At 41.7% G+C, this 14,169-nt stretch overlaps 1 protein-coding gene across 3 annotated transcripts in view; it reads left to right on the plus strand.

Moving 5' to 3' along the window:
• LOC108936991 (FYVE, RhoGEF and PH domain-containing protein 5-like) overlaps positions 1-5,965 on the plus strand; it is a 33,235-nt gene extending 27,270 nt beyond the window's left edge. For all 3 annotated transcript variants that reach the window (XM_018756693.2, XM_018756692.2, XM_018756694.2), the window contains exons 13-21: positions 330-413; positions 640-719; positions 808-904; positions 1,026-1,163; positions 1,314-1,416; positions 1,526-1,662; positions 2,010-2,111; positions 2,912-3,066; positions 3,655-5,965. In XM_018756693.2, the coding sequence (XP_018612209.1) occupies positions 330-413; positions 640-719; positions 808-904; positions 1,026-1,163; positions 1,314-1,416; positions 1,526-1,662; positions 2,010-2,111; positions 2,912-3,066; positions 3,655-3,691 (933 nt within the window). In that variant the 3' untranslated portion in view covers positions 3,692-5,965. The remainder of the gene's footprint in view (positions 1-329; positions 414-639; positions 720-807; positions 905-1,025; positions 1,164-1,313; positions 1,417-1,525; positions 1,663-2,009; positions 2,112-2,911; positions 3,067-3,654) is intronic.
• Positions 5,966-14,169: the final 8,204 nt, after the last annotated feature.

Here is a 14,169-nt window from a genome sequence, read left to right on the forward strand (position 1 = left end):
CCGTGCAGATTTTAGCATCTTGGCAAAAGTAAATTATCCAAACTACAGTGCCACCAAAAGGTGACATTGAAAACAGCAAAAGGAATGTATGTCCTGCAACAAAAATTAAGTGGAAGAATTGTTCAGTTCTTCTCAATTTTAATCTCAATCTAGTTTAAAAACTATTGTCAGTAATCTATCTGTAAACTGGTAAAGAGAGATAAATGTGTTCAATTATTCAAGTCTGCATTGTCATCTTTTGGAATGCTTTGTGTCCAGCAGCTGTCAATGCAGTGCAAAAGCCATTTGTATTGATTTTTAGTAAAAATCCACATTGCTTTGTTTTACAGATGAATGATGTGCTGCTGTACACGTTCCCACAGCAGGATGGCAAATATAGACTGAAGAACACGCTCCATCTCACAGGAATGAAGGTCAAACCCTATACCCTAGCTATTCATCTGCCACCCCCTGTATGACCAACTTTTCCCTTTCCGAGCCTACTGCTTTTACAGAAAACCTTTGTCCTTCTAGGTTGTCCTTCATGTCTTTGAATGAATGCCATGTCATGAGATGACAACAGTGACCTCAAATCTTCTATACAAGATCTGCCTGCAGGATTAACGGTGTCCTTACTGATTTTTCCATTTCTGGCTTCAGATCAGCAAACCAACTCTAGAGAATGTGCAGTATGCCCTGAGGATTGAGGTTAATGAGGTCTCCATCACCTTGTCGACCAGGTATGTCAAAAGTACCTCTCTGAAAACAGTGCTTGCTCACATCTTGCATAGTCATTCCAGAACATGAGTCCTGTTTGTATTCATGTAGCTCAAGTGGCGAGCATGATGACTGGTTCCATACCCTGAGTCGTACTGTAGATGACCACTCCAGGGGCCTGGGGGCATCTGGCATCTCTGTTGGCGAGGTGAGCAAGCCGTGTGCTTGTAAAGATTGATGTACATTCCTTAGGCTACGTCCTTTGTGCTTATGAAGCTATGTAGTCTTTCTGAGAAGTCTTAAAAACTCACCCCATCCCTCTCAAACAGGTGAGGGACAAGCTGTGGATGTCTTTGGGGGAGAAGGCGCCGACCCTGGTGCCCGTGTCCCATGTGATGATGTGTATGAACTGCACTTCAGACTTTTCCCTCACACTTCGCAGACACCACTGTCACGCCTGCGGGAAGGTGGGTCCTGGAGCTTGCTCTCAGTCCCAGGCCCAAAGAGAAGAGTCTTTGACCAAATGTAGTCAAAAGTTAATGGTGTTGGAGCTGTGTGTTAGATAGGAAACAACTTTCAGACTCCTTTCACTCATGTGTGTCCCAATATGGCTATAGATTGTGTGCCGGGGTTGCTCCAGGAACAAGTACCCTCTGAAATACCTCAAAGACAGGATGGCGAAAGTGTGTGACCACTGCTACACTGAGTTGAAGAAACAAGGTAGACCACTCATCTACACTCATACACATGTGTGACAGTTGACAGACAGCTGTGTAACAAATGGGTTAAGAGGAATACCTCTTAGCCAGCATTTTATGATGTTCCACAGGGGGTGATGTTGCTGAGGTAAGCCCGGAAGCCAGTCCTCGGACTAAGCGTGTCAGCCGACCTCTCTCCGCCGTCTTCCAGAACATTCACCCCCCCAGCCTTTGGAAGCAGAGAAAGACAACTGCAACTCTAAACCAGGTAAACATACCCATTCTGCTTTCTTTATCATGCTATCAAGCAAACATTTTGCGGTTTACAACCATGACATATATAGCCAGTAAATAAATATATATGTATATATATATAAAATAATATATGCACGCACACAGGATACATATATAAAGTATATACATATATTCATATAGTGAGTCAGTGTGTCCATGTGTAGCTTCTCTGTGATGGACTGGCGTCCCATCTGAAGTGTGACCCCCCTCCTCCTTGGTCCCAGTACTTTTAGGATAGGCCTCTAGGCTGACAATTGGCTTATCTTTGTCTTCTGGTGGTCTTGCCCCAGTAGAGCCTGACCCTCTGTCTGTTTTATCCAGATTCCGATGGAAGCTGAAGGTTCCACCACTAGTGGCACATTGCATCGCTGCAAGAGGAGCAAGAAGAACTGGAAGAGGCTGTGGTTTCTTGTCAAAGACAAGGTACAATGCACCTTCTCAGTCCATTATCGGGAGGGGTATTGAACCTCCTCCCATTTCACCCACAGTACTATAACAGCATGTCTCTCAATGTGTGTGGAGCCACCCAGAACAATACTTGACCTCCAAAAATAACTACTTTCTATACAGAGGAGGCCTGTTGCAAACCGCCATTGTCTTCTTACACAAGCAGTTGCTGACTTTACCGTGATTTTCTGTATATCTCCAACAGATGAGCATTTTTAATGTGTTGTTTTTTTCTTTGGTATAAATAATTTTCTTTTTTCCCTCTATGAGTTTTAGTCTTGTGCACAAAAATAATTATATGTGGAAGTGTGTGTGTGTGAGGAGACATCAGTGCTTTATGTCTGAGATTACAATGGTTCATGTTGTTTTTTGGGTTAGGGATTTGCCTGCTTACGTTTACGTTTACGTTTATGTTACTTCATTTTGCAGATGTTTTTCTCCAAAGCGACTTCCAATGAACACTATGTATTATCAGCCCACATCTTATTCACCCAAAGTGACTTGTCGTGATAGGACTGTGCACTGCTTACAATTACTCATCTATAAATTATTCATCTATAAATCAGTAAAACTCACACTGTGACTTACACACTATGGGTGACTTAAAGTCACCAATCCGCCCGAACAGCATGTTTCAACTGTGGGAGACAACCAGAGTACCTGGAGGAAATCCATACAGACATGGGTCGAACTTGCAAAGTCCACACACACTGAGCAAGGTTTTCTTGCACCACCCAGGTACTGTGAGACAGCTACTTCCTTTTCTCCTGCTGCAGGACAAAATAGCATCTGAGAGTCTTCCCTTGCTGGGCTTCACAGTGAAGCTACCTGAGGGGCCTGCAGGGGAGGATGCCAACAATGCCTTTCCACTGTACCAAAAGAAGAGTCTGTACTGCACCTTCAAAGCAGAGGACAACAGCAGTGCACAGAGGTCTGTCTGAGACAGGGTGCTGTCACCTCAGGTTCTTCTTCATTTTTGTTGTGTTCAGTCTCCCTTTCTCAGCACTGCTCATTGCCAGAGACTCTCTGAATCGTGAAGCCACACTTTGCATCCCTTTGTACCCTCTGGTCCCTGACATTCAAACAGGACAACTAAAACAACAATTAAAAATGTACAAAGTCTTGAAAACAGAAGCACCACTTTTGGGCCATGTTAAAAAAGTACAGTTTAAATTGCATAACACAATCTTTGTGTTTTTTTCTGATTTGCTAATTTTGTCTGACATTCAATGGCTGTTAGTCTAAAGATGTTATGTCAGGTACCCTACTATTTAATTGGTTGGTTGGGTGCTACGGACTGGGCATGGGTTGGATCGTCAGCCTACCAATGACTAGAATTAGTCTCATCATCAGATTATCATCGTGTTTTCCTGAAACTATCCCTTGTGCTATTAAACAGTAATACAAGAATAGATTGACAGTACAACATATACACTCAATCGACTTCATCAATAACTGCAATTAGTTCTCGTAGCAAGGGGGTGAATGTGACATAATGACTGTTTATTCTCCTTTACAGGTGGATCAATGCCATAGAGGAGGCCACAGTTTTATAGCAGTCATCATCACGATCAGTGACTGACCCAGTATGGATTACTAGTCTCTCTCCGACCTACGGCTCACTGCTCCCTTCCACCACATGGTTATGCCTCAGAATGCCTGAATGTAAATATAAGAAAAAAACTTTTTTGTTTGCATATTGAATGGCCACAGAAAGACTGTATGTGTTCTCTCTTGGATTGTTACAGAAAAAACTGAAACCAGTCTTCTGTTATTGCATGCTGATATTATAAGGCTCCCTTAATTTTTCCCCAGCAACCTGAATTGCTTTTTGGATATGAATATAGTGTGGAAATTATGTTACACTAAGCCACAATTTTTTTATTGCTCATGTAGTGTACAACTAATCAAGTTGTACAAATACAATTTAAATACATTGTTTTCTTTTATTTTGAAGCTGCTATTTATTAATTCATTCCAACCTGAATGGAGTCAAAAGAGCATTTTGTTTTGCCTCCTCTGAAAACCCAAGTACTGGTCTCTCCCTGGAGAGCTATCCAGAGCTATCCAAGGAGAAACTCCTTAGTCTCGTTTCTGAAGGAGTCCAATTGTTTCCACATGATATTTGTTCCGGTAATAATTCAGCACAACACATCGCACCCAGTCTGCCTTGGCAGGATTGATCTCTCCCTATGTGGGGTACTTGTGCCAGTGTGGCTCCACTGTCACTGAACTCCTGTATACTGTGAGTGTGTCCTCAGGTAACTGCATTCATTTCTATGAAAGAGTTCCCTTCTGTTTCCATGGCATGCACTCTGTCTTTCACTTTTCTACTGCAATGTCTTCACCGAGTTTGTTCTTACGGATTCTGGATCAACAAAAGCACGTGAAATGGGCAAAGTAGGGAAAAAGCTTGATTGTGTGCATACCCAAAAGGCAGCAGAACATAAAAGAGAGAAATGAAGAACACAGCTCATCTTTTACTGCTCAAGGTGTTGGTGTACAACAGTCCTCAGGGCGCTGAGCAAAGGCAAAAATGGGAGCATATTTGTATTTGCCCTTGGTGTCTGTTTTGGTTCCCATGTCAAATGACAGCTATATAGCTGTTTATTTTTACCTCCACATTTACGGTTCATCAAGCACATTCACATCTTTTTCTCTAAGCTACACTTGTCACTGAATATTTGTGAGTATATTAATGGCCTTGTTGAAGACCTGTGGCCTAGATGATATTCCTCATTCCTTTACCGTGTTGATTTCCTCCGTGACACCTTCTCCAGACTTATTGTTCACGCAGTTTGTGAGCTGAACAAAAACCTGTTTAAAATTCAAGGTCAGGAGTAAGAAAAATTTTTCATTTGACCTTATTCCTGAGGATTGTTATTTTTTTGGTTCCTAACAGTACCCCCCCATCCACTGTTACAGTACCCTTAATCTCAGTTTTCACAATACTTCTACTGTTGAAATCTTGACTGTTTTGGTCGCCGATACTGTGGTGTGATCCCAGCTGACAAGGGACAAAACAGCAGGGGCAAGTTATACATTTTCAGTCAAAGATTATTATTTTTTCAGTGCTATGAATGAATTAGAAAGTTCAGAATGCCTTTTGGAAATATTTAACATGAACAGGATTGCTGTTTCTCCACTCATGGTTGAGATGTTGAGATTACAAGAGTACCAGAGGTAATAATGTTCAACATTTTTCGAGGCCTACGTGAAAAAATATGCGCTACACATGACACACATCCAAAAATCAAAGGGTTTGTCACACATTAAAGCCACAGAGAAATGCAGAGGGGGAAAATTCATATTCTTTTTATATTCCTGGCTACTTTCTCAATCTTTTATTTATGATTTTGCAATTGGTATTAATTGCAAACATGTTTTATACTGTGATTAATGTTTTCTTTTTCCATCAGAAATGACATTTCATTTTTTTTATGTAGTGAGCTGTAGGACTTTAATAGTTAAACACCAGTTGTAGCTACAGAGATACTACACACTATTTAAGGAGTGGTACAGTAGCAAGAAAAAACTACACTTTGCTAACAACTTCCCTTATTAAGGGTACCTTCATTCTTTAAGCAGGAACTCGGTATAGTTTCCATGTTATTTTAATATTAGATGGGGCCCAAAGCATCGTTAGACATTAACAGAAAGCAGCTGCAATTAACTGGGCCTTATTAATAAAGTCTTTATAACACAGCATCTGCTTGGAGGACAATTCTCTTATTTGATGGATGTACTGTACTTTCAAAATGCCTTGCATAATGTAAATATATGCTTATAAAAATGCATTATTGTTATTTGCACTGACCAAAAGAAAATAAAGAAGGATGTAATTAACTGGTATTCGTGTTTTTTTCTGTTTCAATAAATTTGAAGTAGTTTGTCGTTTTTGATTAGGAAAAATGTCTTTTAAATGGTTTTTGCTGGTCAGTAGGAAAATAGCGTGAAATAGCGCAAATTTTGTAGGAATATGGCAAAGTCAATTTTTGTGACTATCTGAAGTGGAGTAAAACTCTAGATGATTGTATATAAGTCGGTTCCTCCAGTGCCAAGTCAGTAACGGTTGGTCCATCATAATTATTCATGTTCGGCCGAATACAGATATCCTACCGAATGTTATTGTAACGACCTGCATTACTGTTTTGGGCGGGAAACTTGGTGCATGTAAATAGTTGCATTATGGGAAAAATGTGGACTGTAAGTGTGCAACCACTGGGGGCACTTCTGGGGAAAATGATAGGGTGACTGTGTCTAGGAGCATTATGAGAGAGAGCTGCTCCTCGCCACAGTATTAAAAGATTGATTGGTTACAATGGGTTAAAGCGTCTGTTATAAAATTAAAATAGTGTCGGGTGGGGAAAAGTATCTGTGTTGTATAATGAGGACTCGCCTCGCTATTATTTTACGTTATTTTTTAAAAAAAGTACCGGACGGCCGGCGGTCTTACGTCACAGATACGTGTAAGTGCAGTACAGTGTGTGTCCGCCAGGGAGCAGCAGCCGTCAGGGCACACGCCGAGTAGCAGCCCTTCGGTACAACGGTCGTTTGTAAGGGTCTCCGATCGACCTGAGCACTTCGTTTGTGTTATTATTTGTCGTCAACTTTTGTTTGTTATGTTATATTTATGAAAGACTAAGAACAAGCAAATCTTCATTGTAAAGTCTACTGTTCCACTGATACTTGGCCTGATTTGGTAAAACATGCAGCGCATGGTACTGGAAAGGAGTGCAGTGATTTGGCAAAATGTAGTGAAATGTCAGTGATTTAATCACATTCGTTACAATTTTCCATTTGTGAAAATAAGGTTCTGGTGTTGTTATTCTCAGCCAACCTGAATTCACATTCAGCAAAATATAAGTAATATATACAGTTCTGTTTGGAAGTATGTGAAGCCCTTGCATCCCATAGTTTTACCATGAAACAATTATTTAACGAGAATCAGTCTTTCTCATATGACATAATAGATGCGTAATGATCGAGTCCATATGTCGCTTTAGAGGAAATCTTGTGTGTAGTAGAAACACAGAAGTAGTTTAGGTCAAAAATAAGTGAACCCCAAGTTGAGTTGGTTACACCAAGTCGGTAAGGAGAATCAGGTGTGTAAATCATCATCAGTTATTCACTTTAACAGTTTATTTTAATATTTTATACAAGAATGACCATCCCAACTGGGTTCACATACTTTCATATGTACCTTTCAATAAAGTATATAGCACACACTGCAGGTCTTATATGCGGATGTTTCGGAAGAGCTCTGTATGAAAATGACAGAGCCGGTGCTGTGGAATAATGACGGGTCCACCTGATCAGCATTTTAATTACTCCATGCCATGCCATTCTAAAACCAGAAAAAAAAAACAGGCTATATATAAATATTTAATATGAAGTAGAAAAAAAAAGCTGTAGCAAAATATTTTTCCCCATTTATTTATATCTCTGCATTATTAATGACTATGAGTTAAATAGGACACAGGAGACAGCTTCCAGGAAATTTCCAATGAAAGGGGACTGGTGGAGGTTTGGACTCGTTGTGGGCACACAAGCATTTTATCCAGGACAGCACGGGGAGGGACATGGAGGGAGAAAAGGTTACGGCTGCTCCGTTTCTTGGGCTCCCTGGTGTTCAGCTGACCTAGAATTGAGGGAGCGAGTAGGAAAAGTGTAAAAGTTTGTTTCCTGAGGTACTTGAAAGTTACGGGCACCTTGTTCCATTTAACACTGGACAATGTGTTCTCTCCCTTTCTCTCTGGCTTTCTTTCTCTGAATCTGGAGAAGGAAGATTTATGACTTGCTTCCTGCTTAGGAGTGCTTCATACTTAACCGTAACCATGAGCCTTGGAGCTTACGCCATTCAACCACTCTTGATCCATTCCTCCTCATCACATCGTTCTGTATAACTTTTTAAAGGTAAATAAAAGTGTAAAAAGGTACACTTGCTGAGATCTCACGGTGGGTTTAAGGCAAGACAAGAGCGTCTTGGCTCTGCCTGGTGCAGCAGATGACATCTTTAAAAATAGAAAAAAAAAATGTCATGACAACCAACGAGAAACGGGCAATAAGGGTAGAAGCAGAAAAGACATTCGGATGTTCGAAAACTACTATCCTTGTTTTTCCACTTCTCGTTTCTTTTTTGTGCTGTTTTAGTATCTAAAATAACTACTGTGCTCTGAACAAACCTGTCCACTCAAGGTTTAAACATGGAAGTATAACACTGATCTGTGTATCCCGTGGCTTCATCGGCATGCAGTCAAGTGCTTCTCGTTTCCATTGGTTCCAACTGTCTCTGCAACATCTTCCTGAGGTCATTCTCTGGTACGAGAAGCTAAGGGTGGAGAGGAGAGACAAGCAAAATATTTTGCTTTCTCACAATGACATGAAGGTTTTTCCCACATATCTTACTAGAACCCAATGAAAACAATGATGTCCCTTTACCATGCTGGGGGGTTCTATAGGATCCATGGTAAAAAGCAGTGTTCGCTAAAGTGTTGGTCAAGTCCATCGCTCCGTTCTGTTCCGTGAAAACATGACTCATTATTTTCCATATGACAATAAACGTGTGCGGCTCAGCCGCATTCCTTTGACGTATTGTTTACAAAAAAAGGTTTCATCAAGTGACTAGCAGGTAAATAAGGTATCGTCTGCCCTGTTTTCTGTTAACCCCAGCCTGCACAGGACCGAAAGGACCAGGCTACGGCACTGGCTTTATACATTAAAACAACATTTACTTTCTTTCCTGGCTTAAAACAGGTGGTTGCAGAAGCAGCAATGCCCACAACTGCCATTATCATCATTGCCAAAGATGAGGAAGTGCTGCTTTTATCATGCTCAGTATCAAAGGGCAGACAGGCAGCAGGAGCAAAGTCTGTGGAAGTGTATTTGTCACCTTGCTTTGATTCAATTCGCACACACATCAGATCATCTGAAACCATTTGTCCCATACGTGGTTGGGGCAAGCTGGAGCCTAACCCAGCAATACAGGGCGTAAGGCTGGAGGGGGAGGGGACGCACCCAGGACGGGATGCTAGTCCGTCACAAGGCACCCCAAGTGGGACTTGAACCCTAGACCCACAGGAGAGCAGGACCCACTCAAACCCAGTGCGCCACCACACCCCCTCATCATCATCTGATTTGATTTCAGTGAACCTGTCTGGGCACACGCCGTGCCCTTTCCCGAAACACACTTTATGGAGTCTGTTTCGTATCCCTGCGTCCGTGGAGTTAAGAGCCATGCCCTCAAACAAACGCTGTGGTTACCGGAATGATCAACACGTTACACTTACATGTATGTGCCACTACGAACTGTTTTGCAATTTCGTATTAACGGTGGTATTCTTAGAAGCAGCCCTTGCCCGAGGTGAGACACAACATTTTCAACAAAAAAAAAAAAAAAGACAGCAGACAATGAAATCGCCAAATATGGTTTGTGACGTTTACTGTATCTTTTCATAACTAGAATTCCGTTGTACCCTCAGGTAGAGTAAAAGGTTGTTTTGATGTGTCTAAATAAAATACGGGTGTAGTTTTACTCAGCTCCACGTCAGGAGTGCAGTACTGGTTCTGTACCGCATAGTGTACAGAAGGGTTAGGTTAACAAAAATACAGTTACTCATACAATAATCATACAATACAGTAATCAAACACATTCATCATTAATGAATTCCAGCTTTCAAATTAATCTCACTAGGGATTTGTGAGAGCTACGACAAACAGATGAATACAATTTTAAGGGAAAGGACAATGAAAGCACATAAGAGTGAGGTTGTGTCTTTTTTTTTTTTTTTTTTTTTAATTTTTATTTCATTTTAATCGGGGGAGTTGCTTTTCTTCCCGTCTCAGGATGACTTACGCTGCCAATTTTCCAATCTCCAAAACTCAGGGTAGGATAAAGAATAAGGCCTGCATCTGAGATGGGCGCAGTCATACATTTAGCTCTACCACGTCTTCAATAAGATATAAAGCTAAACAAATGAATAGAACAAAGGGACAATATGTACAGCACATTTCACTTTAAAGCTCAGAAAAGGGCTCTATAGTCTTGGAACAAAGGACAAAGAGAGAAGCGGGGAATATAAATGATCGGGACTTGACATTTCTGGGTCTGCGCCTCATCTGCACGTGGTGCTGTTCTTCCGCAGTGCAGGAGGCTGGGGGTCGGAACGATGCGGCTCCGATCCTGTGCGCCTGTGTCCCACTTTACCCGGCTCACCCAGCTCGTGCGGCGTCGCAGAGGTCGGCTTGGTTTCAGGCGAAACTGCTGCCGCTTGCAGGGGAGGGCGTTGCCTGTTGACGTTGCACGTCGTTCACACGGGCAGACAGGGAGCTCAGGCACCACGGGAAGAATCCGTGGAAGAAAGATGGTCATTTACATCTTGAATTCGCTTCGAAACGGATGGGCAGATGACACCACAGAAGCGTATTTGGCTGAGCTGTGAACACATGCGTTTACAGCTCCTATAGAGGCGGGGATGTTGAGCAAACAGAAATTCACATGACGGCCGCGCCCAGCGTGCCGAGCCGGCTGCAGCGCTCTACTTGCGGGAACGGTGCCTAAGGCCGGCCTCCTCGGGCACGGGGCCACAAAGGTGAGGAGTGCGACATTGCTGCGTTCACGCTAGGGAATTACTCAACCTTTGAAATCACCTGAGGGATGGGAGTTTCCCACGCCGGTAAACAGTCTCAGCGAAATGCAGACTCAGTCATAGTTTCCAGGTTTCATGCGAAACTTCCCTCATGATTTTCTTCTGGATAATTTAGAGTCAAAGTTCCAAAAGTGTTTCTGGTTGTTGATTGTTGACTTTTCCTGTGGGCGGCGTTCAACGCAACACGTTCAGAACCTTGATATTTTCTATGACAGCGTTTCGGACTCCAAAGGGCCAAACGATACTGCTTACCCAGCGGATGCCGACGCAGGAAGCTGAGCGCTAGGGTTAGAGTATTACAGGAAATATATTTGTGCCTGGAAAGAATAATTCATTAGAAGAGATCACATTTTATTTCACTCACCATATCTTTTTCTTTTTGTTTAACTGGTGTGAGGCTACTAATGAATAAAATATTTTCACCCGAGTGCAAACGATTTTGTTTGTTTATTGGCCAATTTTGTCTGTTATCAAGCCAACAAATTCAAATCAGTTTGAAGTGGTTTCAGATATATGTGATACTGGTGGAAATAAAGTTCAAGTAGATATCTGGGTTTCCTGGAACATGCTGAAGGCCTCGATCCAATATATAAACATTCAGACACAGAGGCATGACAGAAAGAGGAAAGGACATGTTTTTGTCTTCAACAAGCACATGTTCCCAGCCAATGAAAGTCTTGATCTGATGTGTTTCTCCTACACAGATAGCGAGACTTAATCAGCCATAACAGGACATGGTTTCGACATATCAGTTAGAACTTTTGTGTGTGTGACATGAACCGCAGATCAGTAATCAAACACACAGAAAGGTTGTCTATACGCTGTGGGATATCAGAACAGTATGACTTGACCATAAATATATTTACATTTATTTATTTAGCAGACACTTTTCTGCAAAGCGACTTCCAATGAACTCTATGTAGTGTTATGAGCCCACACACCTTATTCACCAAGGTGACTTACACTGCTAGATACACCACTTACACTGGGTCACTCATCCGTACATCAGTGGAACACACTCTCTTTGTTACGCACACACTATGGGTGAACCTGAACAGCATCTCTTTGGACTGTGGAGGAAACCAGAGCACCCATAGGAAACCCACACAAACACAGGGAGAACATGTAAACTTCACACAGACTGAGCAGGGATCAAACCCACCTCACCTCGCACCATCCAGGTGCTGTGAGGCAGCAGCGCTACTCACTGTGCCACTGTGCTGCCCATACAGTATATATAATGTACTATCTTGAAAGGAAGTACTCTCTGTCTTTCTTCTGGCCTACACTTTGGTTAAGTTTTCATGAATATTGATTTATCTTTTCTTGGTTCATCTGATTAAACTCCAGTTTGTTATTTTATATAAGAAGAATTTTCTAGTGTAGTGTGATAATAGCAAAGTGTTACCGTGCTGGCCATTCATCTGTTTACATTTATTCATTTAGCTGATGCTTTCCTCCAAAGCAACTTACAGCATTAAGGTTACAATTATTTACCCATTTATACAGCTGGGTAATTTTACTGGAGTAATTCAGAGTAAGTACCTTGCTCAAGGGTATTATAGCCAGAAGTGGGGATTGAACCAGTAACCTCTGAATCCAAAGGCGGCAGCTGTAACTACATACACTACCAGCTGTTCAGCGTGCAGCGTAACCTACAGAGAAATGGTTGAACTTCCCATTTACTGCTTACAGTAGCTGATTAGCATTGTGAAAGTAGCAGGAAATATCAAATGCGGTGGAGGGGGGAGAATTATTGCTGTTTTGACATCATGGTTCTCTCTCTCTGTGCAACAGATCTTCTGATTCTACTCTTCTGTACAGTGTGAAAATGGGAAGGTTGCACAGATGCACATTTACAGTTATAATTCTATCTGTCTCTTACAATGATAAGCTACTGACAGTAATTTACCCACTTGTAAAGCAGGGTACCTTTACTTCAACAGTTCATGGTAAATACCTTAATCAGCAGTACTCAGATTCAAACTGGGATTCAAACCTGGTCCTTTGACTGAAAGCCATCAGCTCCCGGTTGTCAGATGGTGTTTACCAAAGCACAGATATGTTGGCCTGTGGATATTTAATTAAATGAAGGTGCAAACCAAATGGAATTCAGATCTGGACAGGATATAAATCTTAAAATGTAGTTTTCCATCAAAGGCTTTGAATATTTGCTGTTGCATGGGTCTCACTTCTTGACACTGGCATGTAGTAGAGTGACAAATGAGTTCTTATTTTGGCAGTAAATAAAGTAACTACATTAGACTGACCTCTGTTTTTAGCATACCGTTTAATGTATAGACCGTCCTCGTCAAGTCCCATATTGTCTACACTCTGAGACAATCGCCTTAGCATCAGTATGACTCACTGGAAGGTGTGAACCCACAACCTTCCGGTGTCATTAAGACGTTTGATCCACGAGGGTGGGACACTTTTCTGACATGCAACACTCACAGCAGTTTGCATTGACAGTATGGATATATATTTTGGACCTGACAGAAAAGTGCACTTTTCCCAAAGGCAACTAAAAGGACAGGTGCCCATTCCCATCCATCTCCTCGTCCCCACTTTCTGCATGGTCCTCCTTGAAATAGAGACGCTGGCAGATATTAAGGTCTGTAGGCAGAGAACAAGGGGTGGGGGGGGGGGAAATGCGGTTAATACACATCTGAGGACTGATCGTAACACAGCGGTGTACAAAAAAAGTGTAAAATGAATAAAAAATGTTCAGCTCTGTTTTAATTAGAACGAACATGCTGTGTACTGCATGTCAAACCCATGAAACTAACTTTTAGTATAACTCATCTGCAATGCAGCGTGGTAAAATGTAGGACATCAACATGGATGCTGCAGCTCTATAAATGCTCGTTCAGCAGGGACGTCGGATGGCGGCTCCAGCCTTTGGTGCATTTGGAATTTCCGGTTTTATTTTTTTAATGTCACAGAGAATATTTTACACCCGCTCAGCTGCCCTCAGTACTTTTTGAGTTTTGAGACAATATAAGCTATTTTAAATTTATGTTGAGCTAGTGACCTTCTTATGTTTTAAGTGAGGTTATGGAAAATGTTTTTTTTTTTTTTTTTAGCAATGGAAAACTATAAATTGTGGAAAATGTCTGGGAATCCCTGGATGGATAGGAACACAAAAACTACAGTTAATTTTCATTGCTAACATTACACAAATACTCTGGCCTACTTGATGGAAAGCAGAACGCAGAATCGCATGCACAAGTAACGGAGACCCAAATGGGTGTCACTTTTGTTAGGTATGGAACATGTCCCTGTCTTGGACTACTCCATCAACCATACAGGAGAAGGATAAAAATATTGAAAGTGGTCTTAAGACACCAGGTAATGCACCTTTTGGCAGTGCGTGTTTCTGTCTG

This window comes from Scleropages formosus, chromosome 2 (assembly GCF_900964775.1).
Source record: "Scleropages formosus chromosome 2, fSclFor1.1, whole genome shotgun sequence".
NCBI classification, from domain to species: Eukaryota; Metazoa; Chordata; class Actinopteri; order Osteoglossiformes; family Osteoglossidae; genus Scleropages; species Scleropages formosus.